Source organism: Hemitrygon akajei, chromosome 21 (genome assembly GCF_048418815.1).
Source record: "Hemitrygon akajei chromosome 21, sHemAka1.3, whole genome shotgun sequence".
NCBI lineage: Eukaryota > Metazoa > Chordata > Chondrichthyes > Myliobatiformes > Dasyatidae > Hemitrygon > Hemitrygon akajei.
The window spans coordinates 24,923,872-24,949,282 of NC_133144.1; the positions used below are offsets into that span (position 1 = coordinate 24,923,872).

Genomic DNA, 25,411 nt, shown 5'->3' on the forward strand with positions numbered 1-25,411 from the left:
CAATGTATGCATGTACAGTACAACTCTTATTTGTCTACTCCAGATAGCCATTAAATACAGAAAGATCATGGGTGTTGATGAAAGGAAAAACATCAGCTCCCTTCCCCAACTGGCATGAAAAAGAAAGAAACAAACTCACGGACCCCAAAATCCCCCCCACTTCATCTGCAGCAGAAGAACAACCACCAAAACAATCAGTGATCCTCTTCACATAACAATCCATGATCTATTAACTCACTGAAAAGAACAGCACCAAATCCCCACACCCCCTACACACACAAAGAAATTAACAAAAGACCGAAAAACTGAAGGAAACCAATAAAGAGCAAAGTCCAATAATCACATAAAGCTCAGAATATGGGGACTGTCTTTTCATTGCATATGAGGAGAGCAGCTGCACAAGTTCTGTCCTTCTGTAAAGAGTGACCATCGACCCAGGTTCTAACGGTGCCGATCCAGGCCCAAACGCCAACCCACCCGGGAATGAAAATGCTGATCTGGCTACCGACTACTGAGTGTATCGTTCAATGCATGCTAGTTTATACTCATCGCACAAGAAATCATTCCCTTGTGCTTACTAAGTCTGTGATGCTTGGCCCTCAACCCTTCTGCTAACACTTCTCATTACACTGTCATTAAATGTATTACAGTTCTGCTTCCTGTGTTGTGCTCAGTTCATGGGTGCCTGATTTCCTATCTCCAAACCGTTCACTGTAATCATTCAGCTGATTGTTAATGTTCTGTAAGCACTGCTGAAGCTGGCTGAAATACTTCCCAACTCCACCATCAGGTTGGGGGAGTTCATTTTAACAACACAAGTGAGACGAGTCAGCAATTAGACTCTGTCAATCTGAGATTCCAAGCCATGGAATGTAAAACACCATTGTGTTTCAAATAGAACCATGGGAATATGCTCCTGGCTTGTCAAAGTCCAAGATAAATACTTAGCATATTAGATGTGGATTGTGTTCTCTTTTATCAAATGGATTCTGCCCAAAATGCAAACACACTGTTCCTTCTATTTTAAAAGAAGCTTTTTGGTGATGCCTGCAGCTACTATCAATATTAAATCAAGAGCTTGTGCAGATGCTGGAAATCTGAAGTAACACATAAAAAATTTATCTATCTTGAACTTTTCATATTCGTGATTGTTGACACTGGCATAAGCGATGAAGTCATCAGCGTCATGTTTAACGAGTTTTAAGCAATGGTAGTGAGCACTGAAGAGAGATGACTGCTCTCCAAAAAAGCTCGTTAGTTGTTTTGTTGAGCAGTAAGTACACGGGTTCTTAGGCAGAATGAAGTTGAAGTAACACTCATGTTCAGCAGTACCTAATTTTCTGAACAAAGTCTGTGTCTTCCACCTGTCTGTTTAACCGGCAAATTCAACCCAACGTATATATTTGTAACAGTTCAATCAGGGTTCAAACGTAAAAAGCCGAAAGCAGCATCGAACTGAAAGTTGGTAATGGACACAACAACTGAGTCACATAAGGTCTGTTCAGTGTTTGATACCAATATCATTGGACTCACTGATCAAGGTTTCAATTAACTTCAGATGGGTTGCCTCAATTTGAGTTTGCTCTTATTATAGAATTGCACATAATTCTGCTGAAGTAGCTATGGCAATATAATACTGCACCTCATCGCCAATTTGTTGTGTTCACTTGCCTATACTACTGATGAGACTCAAAGCCAGGATCTCATAGAACAAAGCCACATAAAATAAACCTTTATTCAGTAAAATCATGCAGCTACAAAAATCTCAAAACTCAAAGCTCAATAGTGCATCCCAAAGCATGACTATTTAAATGGTTTACTCAAGAACATTCGAGACAATGATAGCACAACGACCAATCAGTGAAAGTCAGCTGACTAATAAGCATTGGTTGTTTTGGTTTGCCATAACAAAATTACACGCCAAGAGCCATTAAACACTCCTCATATGCTAACCCTTTCAGGATCAATCTTGTAAACCTCCTTTGGACCCTCTCCAATGTCAGCACATCCTTTCATAAACTCACAATAATCTGTGAGGTTTGACCAAAGTTTTATAAAGCCTCTGCTTTACAGTCTCATGTTGCAGCTTCACTAGTTTTGTATCTTGATTCTTGATCGGTCAGGGCATGAAGGGATATGGGGAGAAGGCAGGAGATTGGGGCTGAGAGGGAAAATGGATCATTCATAATGAAATAGCATGCAGACTGATGGGCCAGATGGCCTGATTCTGCTCCTATGATTTATAGTATCTCACTTTGTTCCTCATCCTCTTGTTGCTCAGCAGACTTTATCTTCCTTTTCCTTCATGTACGTATCTCCACTTAGATACATCCCGTTACTGTTTTTGGATTTGAATTAATCTTTATTGAATTAGCTGATCACTTTGAGTTTGGAATAGGGTGAGCGGTGCTATAACAGACAGCAATAATGGAAAATTGAACTATAAATAGCTCTGGGTCATCTTCCAGAGGTCAGCAAGTTTGTTAAGTTTCTACGAGATGAAAGCAGAAGACCAGACTATTTAGCCCTCATGTTAATAAATAAAACATCGGCATTGCAGGTAGTCTCAAAGCTACACTGATCTTTGGTTCAATGCCACCCTCAGGGTGCTGTCTGTCTGGAGTATGCACATTCTCCCCATGACTGCATGGGGTTTCCTTCGGGTTCTCTGGGTTCATTTCATGTCCCAAATTACCCCTCACGGAGGTGGCTGGTGGCAGAATCAGGGGAAGGTGAACAAGTTTGTGTGAGGGGTTAAGCTAGTGGGGGTATGGGATTTATGGGATATCTCTGAGGGCTAGCTAGCATTGAGTCTTTGGACCAAGTGGCCTCGTGTTATAAAGAAATATAAAATAGACATAGAGTAGTCATCCTGTGTATTGCATGACTGATTTAACTCCTGGATATTGTGTTATTTCCTATTAGTGTATTCCATATAGTTTTTAAATGTCTTTCTTCACCATCGTTTATTGAACAATGTAGGAGTGATTGTATTTGAGTGGAATGGCTCATATGTTTATGAGCAGTGCGCTCTGTAATAAATGCTCAGTAATGAAGGAGATGTGAAGTCTAATGATGAAGATATTTACAGCTGGACCACTGAAAACAATTGACTGGCTTTATCTCTCCTTACCCAGCAACATATGGCTTCCATGTGAACCAACATTAATTGACACATGTTCTTCGCAGTTACTTTTCCACTTCCAGAGCTGATGAATATTCAATCACAAGGGAATGGAAGGACATCCCTTTAGAACAGAGATAAGGAGGAATTTCTTTAGCAGAGGGTGGTGAATGTGTGGAATTCATTGCCACAGATAACTGTGGAGGCCAAATCGTTGGGTATATTTAAAGCTGAGGTTGATAGCTTCTTATTAAGTAAGGATCTCAAAGGCTGTGGGGAGAAGATAGGAGAATGGAATGAGAGGGAAAGTAAATCAGCTATGATGGAATGGTGGAGGGACTCGATGGATTGATGCCTAATTCTGTTCCTACGTTTTATGGTCCTATGGTCTAAGTGACAATTAATTGAACCTTGGGTAACACGTCAATTGTAGAGTATAAGGAATCAGAGGAGTAGAATACTATTCATCTCCCCAAAAGGTTACCAGATTTTTATGCCATGGACCTCCACCATTAACCGAGGAGGTCTGTGGATCCCAGGCTGAGAAACCCTGATCTCCCTAATTCACTAAGATCATGCTTGATTTGAATTTGATCTCATTTACATTTTCCTGCCTGTTCCAACTAACCCTAGATTCCCTTAAAAATCTGTCTCTCTCCTCTTTAACTGAACTCAGTGACTTTACCTCCACAGCTCTTTGGGGCAGAGAATTCCAAAGGTTCATCATTCTCCAAGAACAGGAATTCTTAGTATTAGTTATCTTTCATTGTCAAAGCCGAAGTAAATTTATTATCAAAGTATCTGTATGTTGCCAGATACTACCTTGAAATTCATTTTCTTGCAGGCATTTACAAGAAAATAAAGGAATACAATAGAATATATGAAAAACTATCCATAAATTAAGAATGACAAACTAACAATGTTCAGAAGAAGACAAATTATGCAAATAAAAAAACTGAGAAAATGAGCACTTGAATGCAAGTCTATAGGTTGTACAATCAATTCAGAATTGAGATAAGTGAAGTTATCCATGATGTTTCAGGAGCCCGATGGTTGTAGGGTAATAACTGTTTCTGAACCTGGTGGTGTGGGACCTCAGTTCTTCACTGAATAAGAAGAGAGCTTGAGTAACTTCTTGTGAAATACCCCTGCTGAACCACTGAACATTTGCCATGACAATCTCCTTCAGAATCACCTCTCGCTCTTCCAATCCACAGTAGGTACCAATTGTTCTTCCAATATCAATGTCTTAAATTCAGGAATCAACCAAGTGAACCCTTCCTGAACTACCTCCACTCCAGACTGGATGAAGGGTCTTGACCTGAAATGCGGACTGTTCATTTCGTTCCATAGATGCTGCCTGACTGTTGAGTTCCTTCAGTATCTCGTATTTTGCTTCAGATTTCAGCATCTCTTGAGAAGACACAGTACTCGTTTGGTTCTAAGGCACTTGGGGATGTCCTAAAAGAGAGGCAGGAGATGGTAGATAAATACAAGTTTCTATAAAGCATTTAAGGATGTTCTGAAATAGATGCAAGAGGTGTTGTATATATATAAATTTTATTTTTGCCATTTGGACATGCGGAAAAGAGCTCAGTAATTGTCTATTCAATTTCAGGTACAAATGACAATCAATTGAACCTGGGCACTAACTACGCTTGATTGCCTTTTCTCAGACAACCATGTTTAACGAGGTTTATCTGTTTAATTGCAGAGCACGGTGTGGAAGAGGATGCGAAAGCAAAGACAGGTATGTCAGTTGTTACATTTAAGAGAAGTTTGGATATGTAATGGATGAGAGGGGTATGGAAGGCAATGGTACAGGTAGATGGGAATAGGCAGGCTGCCATGGACAATGTGGACAGAAGAGGCTGTTGTTCTGCTGTAGTACTGTATGACTCTGACTCTGTTAGCACATACTGTAACATCAGTATCATTGCCTGAGCTTCATTTCACATTGTGTCACAGAGACATATTCCAGCACACCTATTTGGTCACAAAATTATACAGAAGGGAAACGGGATCTTCAGCCCAAGTCCACATTGACCAGCAAGCACCCAATCCTACACTGATCCCATTTTATTCTCTCCACTCTCCCATCAACTCCCCCAAATTTTATTCTACCTCATTATAATCTTGTACTGTATTGTTTGCCTGTATGGCACTGTCTCTGTAGCTGTTATACTTTATTCTGTGTTGATATTGTTTAACCTTGTTCTACCTCAGTGCAATGTGTAATGATCTGATCTGTATGAACAGTATCAGGACAAGCTTTTCACTGTGCCTCAGTATATGTGACAATAATAAAGCAAATTCAGTACCAACACCAAGGTGCAAGCACACACACAGAGCTTGAGGCAAGGACTGAACTCAAGTTGCTGCACAGTCTGACAGCAGCTCCATTAGCTGCAGCACTTTGCCAGCCTTGGAATTTTGCAAAGCGCATGGAACACGGAGCTGCGTTAAGAAATTTATTACACGATTAGTGCAGAGAAAGTGAACCGCTTTCGTTTGTTATGTGCCATGTTGTATGACGGGGGTGATCGTGGTCTTTCCATGACCATGATTGTTCTTGGCAAATTTTTCTACAGAAGTGGTTTGCCATTGCCTTCTTCTGGGCAAGATGGATGACCCCAGCCATTATCCATACTCTTCAGAGATTGTCTGCCTGGTGTCAGCGGTTGCATAACCAGGATTTGTGATGTGCACCAGCTGCTCATATGACCATCCACCACCTGCTCCCATGGTGTCACATGACCCTGATTGGGGGGTGCTACACCTTGCCCAGAGGTGACCTGTAGTCTAGCGGAGGGAAGGAGTGCATTATACCTCCTTCAGTGGTGACATATCTCCACCCCACCACCTGAAGTGCTTTAGCATCTGCTAAAGACATGATGATGTACTATGTGTAAATCTTGGAGACACCTCACCCATGTTACTGTTTATCATTTGCAGTACAGTTTGATAAGGACATTAGTGTTGTCTGACATTAAGGTCATTAGAATGGTCTCAAAACAGAATCATTTTCCTTGTGTCCTGTTCACTCCTGTACTGTGGCTATCACCATTGTTAAATTTCCCAAATGCCCATCTCCCATCAATCAGTTGTTCCCCTTCGTACAGTTCAAAAAATCAACTTCGCTGGCTGCATTGTGATTTGGGAGATGGTCGTAGAAGTAGAGTCATTGGAGGTTTGTAAGAGAGATGGATGCATTCTCGATAAGCCATTGGGTAATAAATTATTGAGACCAGGAGGGAATTTGGAGATGAGTTTGCAGTTAGATCAGCCATGATTTTATTAATTGGTAGAATAGTTTTGAGGGCTTACTAATGATTGATATGTTCATAAACTATTAGGTTTGAGATTTCCGACTAATGATTGACCTATCATTGATTGCCATTTACAGAATTCTAATTTTTACCACAGTTTGTGGAGTTCCCTTGTTTCATTCCCAAATGACTTGACTCTGATTTTTAAACAGTGACCCCTAGTCCAGTCTTACCTAATCTTCTTCCCCAGTTGTTACTAAGCACAGCTATCGACATCCTCTCCAAGCTGTTGACCACACACCCGATATTGCTCTGCTGAAACGTTCATTAAATCGATTTCATCTATTCACTTTTAGTTCTCCCCTAACTTTAAGAAAATAATTGTAATGTTAGATGATTTCTCCAGCTCCTGTGTATTGACAGCATCCTAATTGTTAATTTCATTCATTGTTAAAGAATTAATTCTCAATCTCACTGGAGAAATAATTAACAGTTTTCTTTGGAAATATTTTCAGTGTTGAGTGTGACCAGTGAAAGTGACTGTCATTTTCAAAGTAAAGGAAGTGTTAAGTCAAATGTTGTAACTGCTAGAAAACCAACTGAATTTGGCGTATTTTGTTATTTATTCAGACACAGCACAGAACAGGCCCTTCGGCCCTCAGAGTTGCACTGTCAGAAACTACCCCCTCCTCCTGATTTAATCCTAGGCTAATCACGGGACAATTTATAATGACTAATTAGCCTACCAACCGAAATGTGGGAGGAATTGTAGGAGGAAACAGGATCACGGGAGGAATCTCACATGGTCATGGGGAAAACGTACAAACTCCTTACATATAGCGGAGGGAATTGGACCCAGGTCTCTGGTACTGTAAAGCATTGTGCTAACCACTACACTACTGTGCCAGCATTAAAATAAGTAATAAAGTTATCCACAAAGAAAATATGGACAAGATAAATGGACATACAAAATCTGGGATTTTATCATTTATTTTCAGCATCCTGACTTTCTGGATTTAAAATATAATGCTTTATTCAAGATTGACAGAGTAGATTACTGGAGAAAGGCATGCTTGGTACTTGTCATAAAACTGTAATCCTCAATTGATCATTGCCTCTTACTAGTGTTTCTCATTAAACATTTATCTTCTCTGCCAAATGTTGTTATGTAGGATCTTGGGAGCTAATACGCAGTTCTGAAGATGAAAATGTAAGCCCCTTGTTAAAGGAAAGCTGACAGTAGTTGTCTCCAAAGGTCACAGCTGTTTAATGACTCATGCTGGTTAACAAGTGACAACTCGGCACAAGGTTAGACAAACAATGCAAAATCTATCAGTTCCCTCTGTGGATAATTTTTGATCCGCATTAAGCCAAAGGCAAACAGGGCAAGAGCATCATCAGTTTCACTTTGTCTCTGCAAGCACTTGATGCATTTTCCTTTTTGGGACCACGTAATAGTTCCTGTGCATAGTACATTCTGGCAGTGACTGCGGAGTACTCGATTGGCTGTAAAGTATTTGGGGATATCCTGAATCTAGCAAGAGGTGCTAGAAGAATGTAAATCTTTACTCCTGGCCTTCATGGAAGTGACTTGGTATCCAGCACCATAATGGACCTGTCAAAGCACAAGATGAAAGCTCTAAGCTTTCAACAAATGCCACTGATGATTGAATGTCTGCAAACAAAATTGCTAGATGCAATGAATATTCAGACTAAGTTTTAAGTTAAAACACATTTGTTATTGGAATGCAAGTGAAATTCCCAAATGCAAAGGGTTCTGCCACTACGTGAGACTCTGCAAACTGCAAGACATTGCACCCTATCAACATGACCTACCCTGAAACTTAATGGCTCTCAAAACTCTGCTACATTACTCATTCATTGGGTGCCTTAAATAACCACCTTCTTCCCTCATTGGCTGGTAGTGAGGGGAGGAGACCCCTTCTACATTGTAAAAGTGACTGCTCTTCCCAGAAATCTCCATTAGCTGTAAACACATTGAAAGGTTCAAGGTAGGAGGCCATCTGCCCTTGCACTTCACTCCCACTAGCTGTTCTTGACCTGGGAAAGACTTGGAAAAATTCTCAGGGTGTTCAGTGCTAACAGTCCAGCTCACCTCTCTCTCTCTCTCTCTCTCTCTCTCTCTCTCTCTCTCTCTCTCTCTCTCTCTCTCTCTCTCCCTCTCTCTCTCTCTCTCTTTAAGTTCAAAGAAGATTGATTATCAAAGTACATATGTCACCATAGACTACACTGAGATAAATTTTCTTGTGGGCATTCACAGTAGAAGAAAATACAATAGAATCAATGGGAAACTACACATTGCCAAAGACTGACGAATAACCAGTGTGCAAAAGAAGACAAACTGTGCAATTACAATAATAAATAATACTGAGAATAGGAATTGTAGAGTCCTGGAAAGTGTGTGCGCGTTGTGTGAGTGTGCAAGTGTGCAAAGAGTAGTTTATTTGTCCCATGTACATCGAAACGTACAGTGTGCGCCCTGTGAGTATGCAGCTTATGAGTGTGTGTGTGTGTGTGCAGAATGTGAGAGTACAAGTGTGCACGTGTGAATGTGCACCATGAAAGTGTGTGAATGTGCACCAATTGAGTGTGTGAGTATGCACCATATCAGTATGTGGAGTGTGCACCATGTGAGTGTGCGACATCCTGTGGTGCGAGCACCCAGTTAGATTGTTGGTATGTAATTCACACTGTAAAATAGTAGCTGTGTGGAGCGTGATCCTGACCCACAGGTGTGCATTTGCTCATGGAAATGGACTCAAAGTACATACCAAGGTGCTGGTCATTTTCTACAGCACTGTATTAAAGTTACAGTGAAATGCTGTGCCTTCTTCAACAACATCATTTTTTGCCTCAGCGGTCCTGCAAAGGATAAAGTGCCATGCTTTGAATGTCATCTTTTGTTGGAAATCAGCTAAAATATCTGCGACTTATTCAGTGATCTCCATCCAGGTTATTCTGTGGCCAGGCACAAAGTTGGTCTTCCTGCCTCTGCAGAACTCCCAGACTAACACACCCATGGAAGCACACTCATGTGCAAATCCAATACCTTTCCTGCCCAGGTGCACTTTATATGTTGTTAATGGTCTGGCCTCAGCCACTCTGGAAGCTTATTCCATATACTGACCATCTGCTGTGTGAAGAAGATGCTCATCTGATTCCTGTTCAACCTCTCCCATCTCACCTTAAACCTATATCCTCTAGTTTTTGATTTCCCAATTCCATGGAAAAAGACTGCGTGCATTTGACAGGAGTCACTGGAGGTTGGAAAGTATAAGGGTGGTATGGAAATGAACTTTATATAACTTTAGGTTCCTGGAGGATAGAATGAAGGCAGTTGTCCAGAATAAGAGGTGATACAGTCAGGGATAAAAGCAAATGCAGTGAGTCTGGACCAGAGTTGAACCTTCTTCCTACCAGGGGAAAGCCGCAGTGACCAGGTCTCTGGCACCGACTCTAACTCAGGAAAGAAGCGGGTAGAAGAGGAGCCACCAATTAAAGGGGATTCCATAGCTTAAGGAACAGGGAGGAGATTCTGTGGATGTGAAAAAGCCACCTGGATGGTTTGTTGCCTCCTGGGTGCCAGGGTCAGGGATGTTTCAGATCAGGTCCACAGCATTCTAAAGGGGGAGGCTGAGCACCAAGTATTTGTGATACACATTGGCTCCAACAACCTGGATATGAAATGGGAGTAGATCTTGAAGTGAGAATATAGGGAATTAGGTAGAAAACTGAAAAACAGGACCTGCAGGGTGGTAATCACCCGATTGTTGCCTGTGCTATGCACCTCTAAGGGTAAGAATAGGATAATGAATGCATGGCTGAGGAATTAGTGCAAGGGCTAGTATTTCAGATTTTAGGATCATTGGGGATATCTTCTGGGGAAAGTATGATCTGTTCAAAAAGGACAAGTTACACCTGGACCCAAGAGGGCCAATATCCTTAACGGCAGGTTAGCTGGAGGTGTTGGGTATGCAAAAAACTAATTCCACAGCGGGAATGGGACTGGAGTGATAGGGCTGAAGATGGGACAGTTGGTATGCAAGTAGATGCAGTGTGTACTGAGACTGTGAGGAAGGACAGGCAGATGACTGGGCAAAATTGCAGTTAGTTGGATGAGTTGAAGTGTAACAAGAGGGCAAAATCAAAAAGGTTGATGAATAGAGGACTGAAAGTGTTATATTTGAATGCATTCAATATACAGAATAAGGTAGATGATCTCAAACCAGTTAAGAGTTTGGCAGGTATGATGTTATAAGCAACACTGAGTGATGGTTGAAAAGAAGATCATAGTTGGAAGCTTAATATCCAAGGATGCACATTGTATTGAAAGGACAGGTAGGTGGGCAGAGGGGGTGGTGTGGCTCTTTCTTTCTTTCTTTTCTTTTTCAATCTTTTTATTAGTATTAAAAATATTATGAACAAAATACAGTTAATATATTAATAAAGGGATTACAAACATACAAATTCCCATTACACATGAAGGAATACATAAGCAATGAATACAGTATAAATAAGTTTTCCCAAAACATGAACCATATAGTATATATATGAACAAGGTAAATCTAGATATTTCATAATATATAATATATAAAAAAAAAGAAAAAAGAAAAAAAATATATGCAAAGTTACTAACCTACTAATCTAATATCTAAGGGAAAAAAAAGAAAGCAAAAAAAGAAAAAAAACTAAAAAAAAGAGAGAAAAAAAGGGCTGTTTATAGTATCTCACAAGAATACATAAACATCAATGTCGTCAACTCCGATCCTCTCAACATACATACGATTAAAGCTGAAAAAACCAATAAGCTTGGCACAGGGCCATATTACATCATATGAAAATATTGAATAAATGGTCTCCATATCTTTTCAAATTTAATAGAAGTATCAAATACAGCACTTCTAATTTTTTCTAAATTTAGACATAACATAGTTTGAGAAAGTCAATGAAATACCGTGGGAGGATTAATTTCCTTCCAATTCAACAAAATAGATCTTCTAGCCATCAAAGTGAGAAAAGCAATCATTCGACAGGCGGAAGGAGATAAATGGAGTGAGTCCATCATCGGTAAACCAAAAATTGCGGTAATAGGATGGGGTTGTAAATCGATGTTCAGTACCGCAGAGATAATATCAAAAATATCTTTCCAATATTTTTTCAAAAGCGGACATGACCAAAACATATGAGTTAAAGATGCGATTTCTAATTGACATCTGTCACAAATAGGGTTTATATAAGAATAAAAATGAGCTAATTTATCCTTGGACATATGGGCCCTATGTACAACCTTAAATTGTATTAATGAATGTTTGGCACATATAGATGATGTATTAACTAATTGAAGAATTCTATCCCAATTCTCAATAGGAATAATAAGATTGAGCTCTCTTTCCCAATAATTTTTGGTCTTATCAAAGGGCACTGAACGTATCTTCATAATTATATTATAAAGTTTTGATATAAACCCTTTTTGAAAAGGGTTTAATTCAAACAAACTCTCCAAAATATCTGAAGACACAAAATTTGGAAACGTAGGAAGTACCGTACTTAAAAAATGCCTAACCTGTAAGTATCTAAAAAAATGAAATCTAGGCAAATTATATTTATTAGATAATTGCTCAAAAGACATAAAACAGTTGTCCAAAAATAAGTCGGAAAATCTTAATAAACCCTTAGTTTTCCAAGCCAAAAAAGCTTGATCTATAATTGAGGGGTGGAAAAAACAATTAGATACAATAGGACTATTTAAAACGAATTGAGTCAACCCGAAAAATTTCCGAAATTGAAACCATATACGTAAGGTATATTTAACTATCGGGTTGTCAATTCGTTTCGGCAATTTAGAAAGAGCAAAAGGGAGAGATGTCCCTAAAATAGAACCCAGAGCATAACCTGGTACCGATTTAGTTTCCAAACTCACCCAATGAGGGCCAAGAGGACCATCCCATTCTTTCAACCAACATAACAAATATCTAATATTAACTGCCCAATAATAAAATCTGAAATTGGGTAATGCCAACCCACCTTCCTTCTTTGTCTTCTGTAAGTATGTTCTACCTAACCTGGGATTTTTATTCTGCCATATATATGAGGAAATTTTTGAATCAACATTAGTAAAAAAGGATTTCGGAATAAAAATTGGTACCGCTTGAAAAATATATAAAAATTTAGGTAAAATAACCATCTTAATAGCATTAATCCTACCTATCAGAGATAAAGATAATGGTGACCACTTAGTAAACAAGCCTTTAATCTGATCAATTAAGGGTAGAAAATTAAACCTAAATAATTCTTTATGTTTTTTTGTGATTTTAATCCCTAAGTAAGTAAAAGAATCATTAACTAATTTAAAAGGTAAAATACCATAGCTTGGGACCTGTCTATTCAAAGAAAACAATTCACTCTTATTAAGATTTAACTTATACCCAGAAAACTCACTAAATTGAGCCAACAATGATAAGACTGCTGGAATAGATTTCTCAGGGTTAGAGATGAATAATAATAAATCATCTGCGTACAAAGATACCTTATGAATATCTGTTCCACAATTAATACCCAAAATATCCTGTGATTCTCTGATGGCAATTGCCAAAGGTTCTAAAGCGATATTAAATAGTAATGGACTAAGAGGACAACCTTGTCTAGTGCCCCGAAATAAACGAAAAAATGGAGATCTTTGATTATTAGTAAACACCGAGGCTACTGGAGTTTGATAAATCAGTTTAATCCAAGAAATAAAGGTCGGACTGAAATTAAACTTCTCCAGCACATAAAATAAGTAAGGCCATTCAACTCTATCAAATGCTTTCTCCGCATCTAATGAAATAACACATTCTGAAGTGTTATGTGAAGGAGTATAAACAATATTCAGTAATCTCCTAACATTGAAAAAAGAATAGCGATTTTTAATAAAACCGGTTTGGTCTTCCGAAATAATTTGGGCTTATACCTTCTCCAACCTGGAAGCCAGTAACTTGGAAAAGATCTTAGAATCCACATTCAATAAAGATATTGGTCTATAAGATGCACAGTCAGTAGGGTCTTTATCTTTCTTCAATATTAAGGAAATGGAAGCTCTATAAAAAGATTGTGGCAAATTCCCCAATCTAATTGCTTCTTCAAAAACCTTGCATAGCCAAGGAGAGAGAGTAGCAGAAAAACATTTTAAAAATTCTACTGTATACCCATCTGGACCTGGTGCTTTCCCAGAATTCATTGAGGAAATAACCCCTTTAATTTCTGCATCCGTGAACGGAGTATCTAATATTGAAAGATCATCGGATGATAATTTTGGAAAATTCAATTTCCCAAGAAAATCACACATGGTATTATGATCCTGAGGGAATTCAGATTGATACAGGGAGGTATAAAAGTCTTGAAAAGACTTATTTATCTCATCATGGTTAACTGTCAAATCCCCATTCTGCTGACGAACCTTAGTGATTTGACGTTTAACTCAAACATTCTTCAGCTGACTAGCTAACAGTTTTCCCGATTTATCACTATGTATATAGAAATCAGATCTGGTTTTCATTAATTGATTTTCAATCGGAGATGTAAGTAATAAACTATGTTCCATTTGAAGTTCAACCCTCTGTTTGTAAAGCTCCCTACTAGGAGTAGTCGAATATTTCTTGTCAATCTCTTTAATTTTATCAACCAATAAAAGAGTTTCCTTCTTAATGCGTTTTCTCAGACCAACAGAGTAAGAGATAATCTGTCCACGTATATACGCTTTAAAGGTGTCCCAAAGTATTCCGCAAGAAATATCTTCCGTGGAATTAGTTGAAAAGAAGAAATTGATCTGCTCCTTCATAAATTTAATAAAGTCCGGCTCTTGCAATAAGGTAGAGTCAAATCGCCATTGTCTAGCACTTAAAGCTGTATCCGTAAAATTAATAGAATGTTTTAATGGAGCATGGTCAGAAATAGCTATAATATCATAATTACAACCAATTACCGATGGAATAAAACAAGAGTCAATAAAAAAATAATCAATTCTCGAATAGGAGTGATAAACATGTGAGAAAAAAGAAAACTCTTTATCATTAGGATGACGAAATCTCCAGATATCAAAAACTCCATTATCAGTCAAAAAGGAGTTAATACAAGTGGCCGACTTATTGGGTAAAGTCTGAATAGATGTAAATTTGTCCATCAAAGGATTTAGACAACAATTAAAGTCACCACCCATTATTAACTTATATTCATTTAAATTAGGTAAAGAAGTAAATAAGGACTTAAAAAAGTCAGGACAATCCACATTTGGAGCATAAACATTAACCATAGCAACCTTTTTATTACAGAGTAAACCCGTAATTAACAAAAATCTACCATTCGGATCCGAAAGGATATCATGTTGAACAAATGCAATAGATAGATAGATACTTTATTCATCCCCATGGGGAAATTCAACTTTTTTCCAATGTCCCATACACTTGTTGTAGCAAAACTAATTACATACAATACTTAACTCAGTAAAAAATATGATATGCATCTAAATCACTATCTCAAAAAGCATTAATAATAGCTTTTTTATTTATTTATTATTTATTTATTATTATTAATAAAAAAAAAAAAAATTGAAACTCCCTTAACTTTGGCATTCGAATTCGAATGATACTGTTGACCCCGCCAAGACCTAAAAAAGCGATATTTGTCCTCCTTCCTCACATGAGTTTCTTGTACAAAAATGATAGGAGCATTAAGTCTTTGGAATACTTTGAAAATCTTCTTTCGTTTAATCGGATGGTTTAAACCATTAGTATTCCAAGACACAAAGTTAATGGTTTGAGCCATGCTTCTAAAGTCATCCCTTTGGTATAGAAAGGGTTAACCATATTATAAACTCATGCACCCGGAAGAGGAACAAAAATAAAGAGCGGACCCGGAAATGACGACATCGTAGACATAATTGTAGTTCAAGAGCAGCCCGAGTGAAAAACCTAAAACAAATTGATAAAAGAAAAATAAAAAAGGAAAACAGACCAACCCCCACCCCCACACGAAAAAGAAAAAAAGGCAAAATATGGCTAGAAAAAGGAAAAAATGTGACTAATTCTACCCCCATATCAGCGGCAGACCACTCCGTATTTAAAGGATATATGAAAAAAAACCACCCCAACTTTAAGAATTATGATCGCAATACTAAAATCTACACTTCTTAATATGCTTAGTTGTAAAAAAAAGAATATAATCACTAAAAGTTTATAAATCGGATTATAATCCAAACAAATCAAGAAGTATTTAAACTATGATAAGTGATGCATTATAGGAAGAAGACGAAAAAGGAAACAATAATGCCATCTTAAACAAAACCAAGAATATTTTGCAAAAAACCACCATCTTGATAATAAAAAAAAAATTCCCTTCGAAAGGTTAAAAATATACCTTCAAGGGAACAAAAGTAATAGTCAAAAATATAGTATAGTGGTTAAAGTGTATAAGACAGAGCGATTAATATAACGAAAGCACACTTTAACTTAACTATGAAGTATAGGATAACCCTACACCAATAGCCAGAGACTAACCCTGGTTTAAGGAATCGAAAACCATCTTTCACGATCAGAATCACTCATTTATTGGAGAGTAGTGTCTATATCAGTAGGGAAGTTCTCCTCCAAATACTTTTTTGCTTCAAAAGTAGAAAGAAAAACCTGGCGAGGAGCGTTCAGCGGGGAGATTCTGAGCTTCGCCGGGTATAAGAGCGCAGGTTTTAGATTTTTCTCATAACATTCAGACATCAGAGGTTTAAAAAGAAGCCTTTTTTTCATAATTTCAGGACTAAAATCTTCCACCAAACGGAAATAGTAATTTTGAAATTTAATCATCCCAGCCCTCCGAGCCTCACGAATGAGTTGTTCTTTGTCGTGCACGTAGTGAAACCGGACAATTACCACCGGGGGTTTGGCTGAAGCACTCGATGAACGACTCCAAATTCTATGTGCTCGGTCAAGTACCGGGGGGGTTCTCTGGAAAAACCGACGGAAACGCGTCTTTTAAAAATTGAGCAAAATATTTCGAAGGATCGCCTTTTTCTATGCCGTCTGGGAGACCAAGTATGCGTAGGTTCTGTCTTCTGGACCGATTCTCCAAATCGACACTCTTGGCTTTAAGTGTTTCCACCAGTTTAATGGTCGAAATTAAATCCTGTTGCAATTTTTCAATTGTCAAATCTCGTTTCCGAGCTTCTTCTTGCAGAGACGCGATAAGAACTTGCTGCTGGTTAATTACTGAATCCGTCTTAACCATATAATCTTGAAAAGCCTTTATATCTTGTTTAAAAACTTGATGTTGTTCATCAAATTTTCTATCCAAAACCTCCATAAACAGTTCATAAGTTAACTCAGTGCGTTGCGGTTGAGCTTGCTTCTTTCCATTACCGTTCAGGTTACGCTCCGGTTCTCGTCCTTTGGATCTAAGAGCCATTTCTGTTTGCATATCTTCAAGAATTCACAATCAAATCTTAACGATAAGCCCGAGAAAGTAGCAAGAATCTTTTGGTGTGGGTAACAATAAGTTGAATAAAGGTGATCAAAGGTTAAAAAAAAGTAAAGGTTATGGAGTGGATCTGAAACAGTACTCACTCCATGAGCGTCTCCCGCTGACCTCCGGCTCTGTTGATAAATATTGAAGTCAAATTCTGAGAAAGACGTTACCTAGGATCAGAAAATGTAGAATCCTCATGGGTAGAATTAAAAAACTGCAAGGGTAAAAAGATCTTGATGGGAGTTATATACTGAAAGGTACGTAGGATACAGGATGGAAATTACAGCAGAAGACAGAAAATGCATGTAAAAAAGGCAATGTTACGATAGTCATGGGGGATCATGCAGGTAGATTGGGGAATTAAGGTTCCCAAGAGAGGGAATTTGTAGAATGCCTGCGAGATGCTTTCTAGAACAGCTTCAGCCCATGGAGGAAAAGAACATTCTGGATTGGATGTTGTATAACCAGATTTGATTAGGGCACTATGGTAAAGCAACCTTCAGGAGGCAATGAACATAATATGATAGAATTCTCCCTGCAGTTTGAGAGGAAGGTAAAGTCAGGGGTATCAGAATTACAGTTGAGTAAAGGAAAATACAGAGGCATGAGAGTGGAGCTGGCCAACATTAATTGGAAGGGACATTGGTAGGGATGATGGCATAACAGCAAGGCTGGAGTTTTGGGGAGCAATTCAGAAGGCACAGGATAGATGCATCCTAAAGATGAAGAAGTATTCTAAAGGGAGGATGAGGGAAATGCGGCTGACAATAAAAGTCAATGACCACATAAATGGTAAAGAGAGTGGATGAAATATTGCAAAAATCAGTGGGAAGTTTGAAGATTGGGAAGTTTTTAAAAACAAACAGAAGGTAACTAAGTAAGCCATAAGCAAAATACGATGAAATATGAAGGAACACACACAAAATGCCGGTGGAACGCAGCAGACCAGGCAGCATCTATAGGAAAAAGTACAGTTGACATTTCGGGCTGAGACCCTTCGTCAGGACTAACTGAAAGAAAAGATAGTAAGAGATTTGAAAGTGGGAGGGGGAGAGGGATATCCAAAATGATAGGAGAAGACAGGACTTGGAGGGATAAAGCTAAGAGCTGGAAAGTTGATTGGCAAAAGGGATACACAGCTGGAGAAGGGAAAGGATCATGAGATGGGAGGCCTGGGGAGAAAGAAAGGGGGAGGGGAGCACCAGAGGGAGATGGAGAAAAAACAAGGAGTGATTGTGAGAGGAACAGAGAGAGAGAAAAAGGCGAGAGGAAAAAAAGGGGGGGAGGAGGAGGGAGATAATTAAATGGATAGATAGATAGATAAATAAATAAATAAGGAATGGGTAAGAAGGGGAGGAGGATATACTCCTCCTCGAGGGGAGTGTGATATACTGCGTCTGGTGCTTGCTCCCGGTGCAGCCTTCTATAGGTGGACTTGACGCAGACTGGGAGACCGTTTCATTGAACACCTACGCTCTGTCTGCCAGAGAAAGCAGGACCTCCCAGTGGCCACACATTTTAATTCCACGTCCAATTCCCATTCTGATATGTCTCTCCATGGCCTCTTCCACTGTCAAGATGAAGCCACACTCAGGTTGGAGGAACAACACCTGATATTCCGTCTGGGTAGCCTCCAACCTGATGGCATGAACATTGATTTCTCTAACTTCCATTAATGCCCCTCCTTCCCTTCTTACCCTATCCCTTATTTATTTATTTATCCCCCCGCCCTTTTTCTCTCTCTCCTTTTTTTTCTCTGTCTGTCCCTCTCACAATCACTCTTTGCCTGTTCTCCATCTCCCTCTGGTGCTCCCCTCCCCCTTTCTTTCTCCCTAGGCCTCCCATCCCATGATTCTCTCCCTTCTCCAGCTATGCATCCCTTTAGCCAATCAATTTTCCAGTTCTTAGCTTTATCCTTCCTCCTCCTGTCTTCTCCTATCATTTCGGATTTCCCCCTACCCTTCCCACTTTCATATCTTCTTTCAGTTAGTCCTAATGAAGGGTCTCGGCCCAAAACGTCAACTGTACTTCTTCCTATAGATGCTGCCTGGCCTGCTGTGTTCCACCAGCATTTTGTGCGTGTTGCTTGAATTTCCAGCATCTGCCTCGTGTTTGCAAAATATGAAGGAAAACTAGACAATAAAACAAAAGAGGATACCAAAATTTTTTACAGATATACAGTATAAAGAATAAAGGAGAGGCAAGAGTGGATATTGGACTAGTAGAAAATGACACTGGAGGGGTAGTAATTTAGGATAAAGAAATGATGGACGAATATAATAAGTATTTTGCATTATGCATCAGTCTTCACTGTTGAAGACACAACAGAATGCCCGAAATTCATGAGTGTCACAGGGCAGAAGTGAGTGTAGTTGACATTACTAACAAGAAGGTGCACGGGAAGCAGAAAGGTTTGAGGGTAGGTAAATCACTTGGACCAGATGGACTACAGAGTTCTGAAAGAGGCAGCTGAAGAGATTGAGGAGGCATTAGTAATGATCTTTCAAGATACACTAGATTTTGAAATGGTTCTGGAGGACTGGAGAACTGCAAATGTCAGTCCACTCTTTAAGAAGGGAGGGAGGCAGAAGAAAGGAAATCATAGGCCAATTAGCCTAACTTCAGTACTTGGGAAGATGTTGGAGTTCATTATTAAGGATGAGGTTTTGGGGTACTTGGAGGCACATGATAAAATAGGCCAAAGTCAGCATTGTTTCCATGAGGGGAAATCCTGCCTCGCAATCTGTTGGAATCTTTTGAGGATACAACGGGCAGGATGAGTCAGTGGATGTTGTTCACTTGGATTTTTAGAAGGCCTTTGACAAGGTGCTGCACACGAGGCTGCTTAGCAAGGTAAGAGTGCATGGTATTACGGGAAAGATGGAAGCATGGATAGGAGATTGGCTGATTGGAAGGAGTGAGAATAAATGGGCCTTTTCTGGTTGGCTGCTGGTGACTTGTGATATTCCGCAGAGGGTTGGTGTTGAGACCATTTCTTTTCAAAAGTTTTCAAAGTACGTTTATTATCAAAGCATGTATACAACTCATCCTTCTGCGGGCAGCCATGAAAAAAAAACACCATGGAACCCTGTCAAGAAAACGTCAAGCACCCAAGTAGTGGGAAAAAAATAGCACAAGCGGCAAAAAGCGAGTGAACAACATATAGAATGTCAAACATCAAATCAGTAATATTCAGTTCGGTTCAGTTTGGCATCACTCTGTTAGCTAATACAGGCCACAGGCCCGTTCTTTGCCTGAGTGGCCCAGTCCACATTGATGGTCCTGATCAAACTGCTCAAAAACAGAAGAAAAGAGTAACCAGAATCCAGGAACGCATGAAACGTGAGCCAGAACGTCCCCCAAAATGAGACCACAGCCTTGCCGTTCAATCCTAAAGTTCAAAGTAACTTTTATTATCAGAGTAGATGCAGTATATGTCTCCATGTACAGCCCTGAGATTCTTTTTCCTACGGGCATACTCAACAAATCTATAGAGTAGTAACTATAACAGGATCAATGAGAGATCAAGTAGAGCATAGAAGGCAACGAACTGTGCAAAGGCAAATACATATAAGTAACAAGAGCAATAATATTATAATTAAATCTTGTTATGTTTGTCGACATTTCTTTGTCCCAAATTACTACCCCTCCAGTGTCATTTTCTGGCAGTCCAATATCCACTCACTTTTACTCTTTATACAGTATATCTGTAATGAAAGAGCAGATTATTATTTAAATGGTAAAAAATGCAGCATGCTGCTGTGCAGAGCAACTTGGGAGTGCTTGTGCATGAATCACAATAGGTTGGTTTGCAGGTACAGCAGGATATGAAGAAGGCATAGGGAATGTTGGGCTTCATTGCTAGAGGGATTGAATTTAAGAGCAGGGAGGTTATGCTGCAACTGTACAGGGTACTGGTGAGGCTGCACCTGGAGTACTGCGTGCAGTTCTGGTCTCCTTCCTTGAAGAAGGATATACTGACTTTGGGGTCATTGCAGAGTAAGTTCATCAGGTTGATTCCAGAGATGAGGGGTTTAGGCTATGAGGAGAGATTGAGTTGCCTGGGACTGTTCTCACTGGAATTCAGAAGAATGAGAAGAGATCTTATAGAAACATAAAATTATGAAAGAGATAGGTAAGATAGAGGCAAGAAAGTTGTTTCCACTTGTAGATGAGAAAAGAGAATAGAGGTCATAGCCTCAAGATTCAGGGGAGTAAATTTAGGATGAAGGTGAGGAGGAACTTCTTTTCCTAAAGAGCGGTGAATCTGTAGAACTCTCTGCCCAATGAAGCGGTGGAGGCGACCTCAGTAAATATATTTAAAACAAGGTTGGATAGATTTTTGCATAGCAGGGGAACTAAGGGTTATGGAGAAAAGGTAAATACGTGGAGATGAGTCCATGGCCAGATCAGCCACGATCTTATTGAATGGCAGAGCAGGATCAGTGGGCCAGATGGCCTACTCCTGCTCCTATTTCTTATGTTCTTATGCATGAAATAACAAGGTAAAGTGTCCTTAAATTGAGACCATTGGTTGTGGGAACATCTCAATAGATGAGTATGCCCTTCTGTTCAAGAGCCTGATGGTTGAGGGGTAGCAACTGTTCTTGAACCTGGTGGTGGTGCGAGTCCTGAGGCACTTGTACCTTCTACCTGATGGGCATCAGCAAGAAAGGAGCATGGCCAAAGGTGGTGAGGGTCTTTGATGATGGATGCTGCTTTCCTATGACAGTGTTTCATGTAGATGTGCTCAATGGTTGGGAGGGCTTTACCCATGATGTACTGGGCCGAATCCACTACCTTTTGTAGGATTTTCCATTCAAAGGCACTGGTGTTCCCATACTGGGCCATGATGCAGCCAGTCAATACACTTTCCACTACGCATTTATAGAAGTTTGTCAAAGTTTTATATGTCATGCCGAATCTCAGCATACTCCTGAGGAAGCAGAGGTAATGTTGTGCTTTCTTTGCAATTACATTTATATGATGGGTCCAGGACAGGTCTTCTGAGAAAGTGACACCCAGGAATTTAAAGTTACTGACACTCTCCACCTCTGATCCTTCTATGAAGACTGGCTCATGAATCTCTGGTTTCTGTCCCCTGAAATCTTCTATCAGTTCCTTGGTCTTGATGACATTGAGGGAGAGTTTGTTGTTATGACACTACTCAGCCAAATTTTCAATCTCCCTTATTTTTGCTGATTCATCACCACCTTTGATACAGCCCACAACCGTCCTATCAGCAGCAAACTTGAATATGGTGTTGGAGCTGTGTTTAGTCATAGGTGTAAAGTGAGTAGAGCGGGGCTAAGCACCACAGCCCCGTGCTGCACCTGTGCTGGTTGAGATCATGGAGGAGATGTTTTTGCCAATCCGAACTGACTGGGGTCTGGAAGTGATGAAATCCAGGTTTCAATTGCACAAGAAGGTATTGAGGCCCAGGTTTTGAAGTTTACTGATTAGTTTTGAGGGGAAAATGCTGAGCTGTAATTGATAAAGAGCATCCTGATGTATGGATCTTTGCTATCCAGATGTTCCAAGGTTCCATGGAGAGCCAATGCGATGGCATCTGCTGTAGACCTTTGGCTTCAGTGGGCAAGTCGGAGCGGATCCAAGTCACCACACAGAGAGGTGCTGATATGCTTCATCATTATCCTCTCAAAACACTTCATCACTGTGGATGTAAGTGCAACTGGGTGATTGTCATTGAGGCAGTTCACCATGCTCTTCTTGGGCACCGGTATGATTGAAGCCTGTTTCAACCACAGTCAGCTGAAGTGAGAGTTTGAAGATATCCATGAACACACCATCGAGTAAGTCAACACTAATCTTTAGTTCTTGGCCAGTACTTTCGGACTGGATGCTTTCCCTGGATTCACCCACCTGAAGGCAGCCCGCACGTCATCTTCAGATCATCAGGAGTTATGAGGGATTTGCGATGGTTTCTCCATTTTCTGACAACGTGGATCCCAAGACTCCTGCACTTTCCTCTGACAGCAGCTAGTTAGAAAGAGAGAAAGATGGGTCAAATGCAGCCGGATGGCAACAAAAACCCACCTATACTCTACTCTTGTCTGCATTGACTTCATCCTTGCTTGCTGCCTCAATCAGAGAGAAACAATGGAGTTGATCATGGGTTCACGCCCTTGACGCCTCATTTGAAGAGAAGCAATGGAGTTCATCATGGGCTCACTCCCTGCCTCAATGCCTCCAGGCCACACACTCCGCTCCAAACCTCAGTGAACTCCCGCAGAGACAGCAAAGCACTAGATTGCTCAGTCGGCCGCAAAGCACACCATCAAAATCTAAATCACAGTTTCCAATCACTCACAACTTAGTAAAGAATCATATTTGAAAAGAAAAGAAATAAGAGAAGTAAAAAGAGTAGTTTTCTGAACTGTCAGCAGGATGTCGCTGTTGGTCACGTTATTTGCTGGTGCCATCTTCCCACAAAAATTTTGTTATATGTCAATGATTTGGATGATGGAACTTTGTGGCCAAATTTGGTGATATAGCTAATTGGAGGGACAGGTGGTGTTGAGGAAGCAGGGATTCTGGAGAAGGATTTAGATTGAGAGAAAGGGCAAAAAAAGTGGCAGATGGAATATAGTATAAGGAAGTACATGGTCATGCACTTTTGTAAAAGGAATAAAGGACTATTTTCCAAATGCGGAAAAAATTCAATAATCAGAGGTGCAAAGGAACTTGGAAATCCTTGTGTGGGATTCACTAAAGGTTAACTTGTAGGTTGAGTCGGTAGTAAGGAAGGCAAACTGCAATTTTTGCATTCATTTTGAGAGAATTAGAATATAAGAGCAAGGATGTCATGGTAAGGCTTTGTAATGCCTTGGTCTGACCACACTTGGAGTAGTGTGAGCAGATTTTGGTCTCATATCTAAGAAAAGATATTCTGGCATTGGAGAGGATCCAGTAGAGGTTCACAAGACTGATTGTGGGAATGAAAGAGTTAACATACGAAGAGTATTTGTTGGCTCTGGGCCTGTACTTGTTGGAATTTAGAAGAATAAGGGAGAATCTCCCTGAAACCTACGGAATACTGAAAGAGCTAGCTGTGGAGAGAATGCTTACTGTCATGGGCGAGTTTGGGACCAGAGGGCACAACCTCAAAATAAGGAGATGTCCATTTAAAACAGAGATGAGGAGGAATTTCTTTCGCTAGACTGTAGTGAATCCCTGGACTTTATTGCCACAGATAAGTGTGGAGGCCACATCATTGAGTATATTTAAAGTGATAGGTTTAAGTTCTGATTAGTCAGGCTGTCAAAGGTTACAGAGGGAAGGCAGGAGAATGGGATTGAGAGCAATAGTAAATCAGGCATGATGGAATTTTGCAGCAGGCTTGATGGGCTGAACTGCCTAATTCTCTGCCTATGTCTTGTGGTCTTACCTTATTGAGTTGGAAACATTAGGTGTGGGATATGTAACTTGAAGTTCAGCTTAGTGTCGCATTTATCACCAATATGATGATCAGTCTGGTTCAGCTTCAGTAGGTGGCCTGGGAGGAATTTGGAGTTGACGTCCAGCCTGTATTGAAGAACTCTAGATATTCACCAAAGGATGCAATTGCCCTCTCAGTTGATCGAGAGTCACTGTACCAATAAGATGTGACTGAATAATCCTTTCTGACCAGTCACAATTACATGCATTTTTATACAATTGGATCTTTTGAAGAAATTATGACAGTATCCCAAGCGGAGAAAATCAAGAACTCCGAGGTTAATTGGATGAGTCAGTTTGCAAGCATCAAGTGACAAAGACATTTTCACTGCCAAGTTATTAGTAGTGAGTTTGAACCCGTTTATTTATTTGCATCTTTTCCTCATTATGTCAGCTGGAAAAGTCTGACTTAAAACCTCTCAAAAGCTTCAGAGCAGAATTGAAATTCAGTTTCCAGTTAATGGAACTCTTTGAACTCCACAGTGAGCGTGTAAGTCAGTATAATTTTTATTGATATGGTTTTAAAACCCAAAGATTAACTTAAAGCTTATAATATCCTTCCTATTTACTGTTTGCTCCTTTCATTTTCAATGGTCTATAAATGAAAAGACACACGAACTATGAAGAAATGATAAGCCAACCCCATGGTTAAATGGATTGGATGGGAATCAGGCGTAGCCTGGCACCCATAGTAATAAGCAGCAATAGTGAAGAGTGTGGCCTCAATTTATAATCTGAACGTTTCTACATTGAGAACCTGGTGTGGCTCCATAGTGACACATCACTACTTTCTCCTGTCCACATTGTGATTTCATTAAACAGCGGGTTTGGACGAGTGGGGTGGAGGGTGTTTGGTGATACATCTGGCTGAGCTTCTACATACAGTGATCCTGGTTGAATACTGACCTCTGGTGCTGTCTCTGCATGCATTTCCTCAGGTTTCCTCCCACATTCCCAAGATGTTTTAGTGTGTTACTTGGCCACTGTAAATGACCCCTTGTGTAGGTGAGTGGTGCGAGAATCTCTGAGGCCTCTGTTGGTCAGGGTCGAT

The 25,411-nt window shown here is 39.8% G+C and overlaps 1 protein-coding gene across 3 annotated transcripts in view; it reads left to right on the plus strand.

Annotated features, from left to right (window-relative positions):
* Positions 1-25,411, plus strand: part of cd276 (CD276 molecule) — a 455,194-nt gene that overhangs the window by 342,456 nt on the left and 87,327 nt on the right. For all 3 annotated transcript variants that reach the window (XM_073025039.1, XM_073025041.1, XM_073025038.1), the window contains exon 6: positions 4,839-4,874. In XM_073025039.1, coding sequence (XP_072881140.1) covers positions 4,839-4,874 — 36 coding nt within the window. The remainder of the gene's footprint in view (positions 1-4,838; positions 4,875-25,411) is intronic.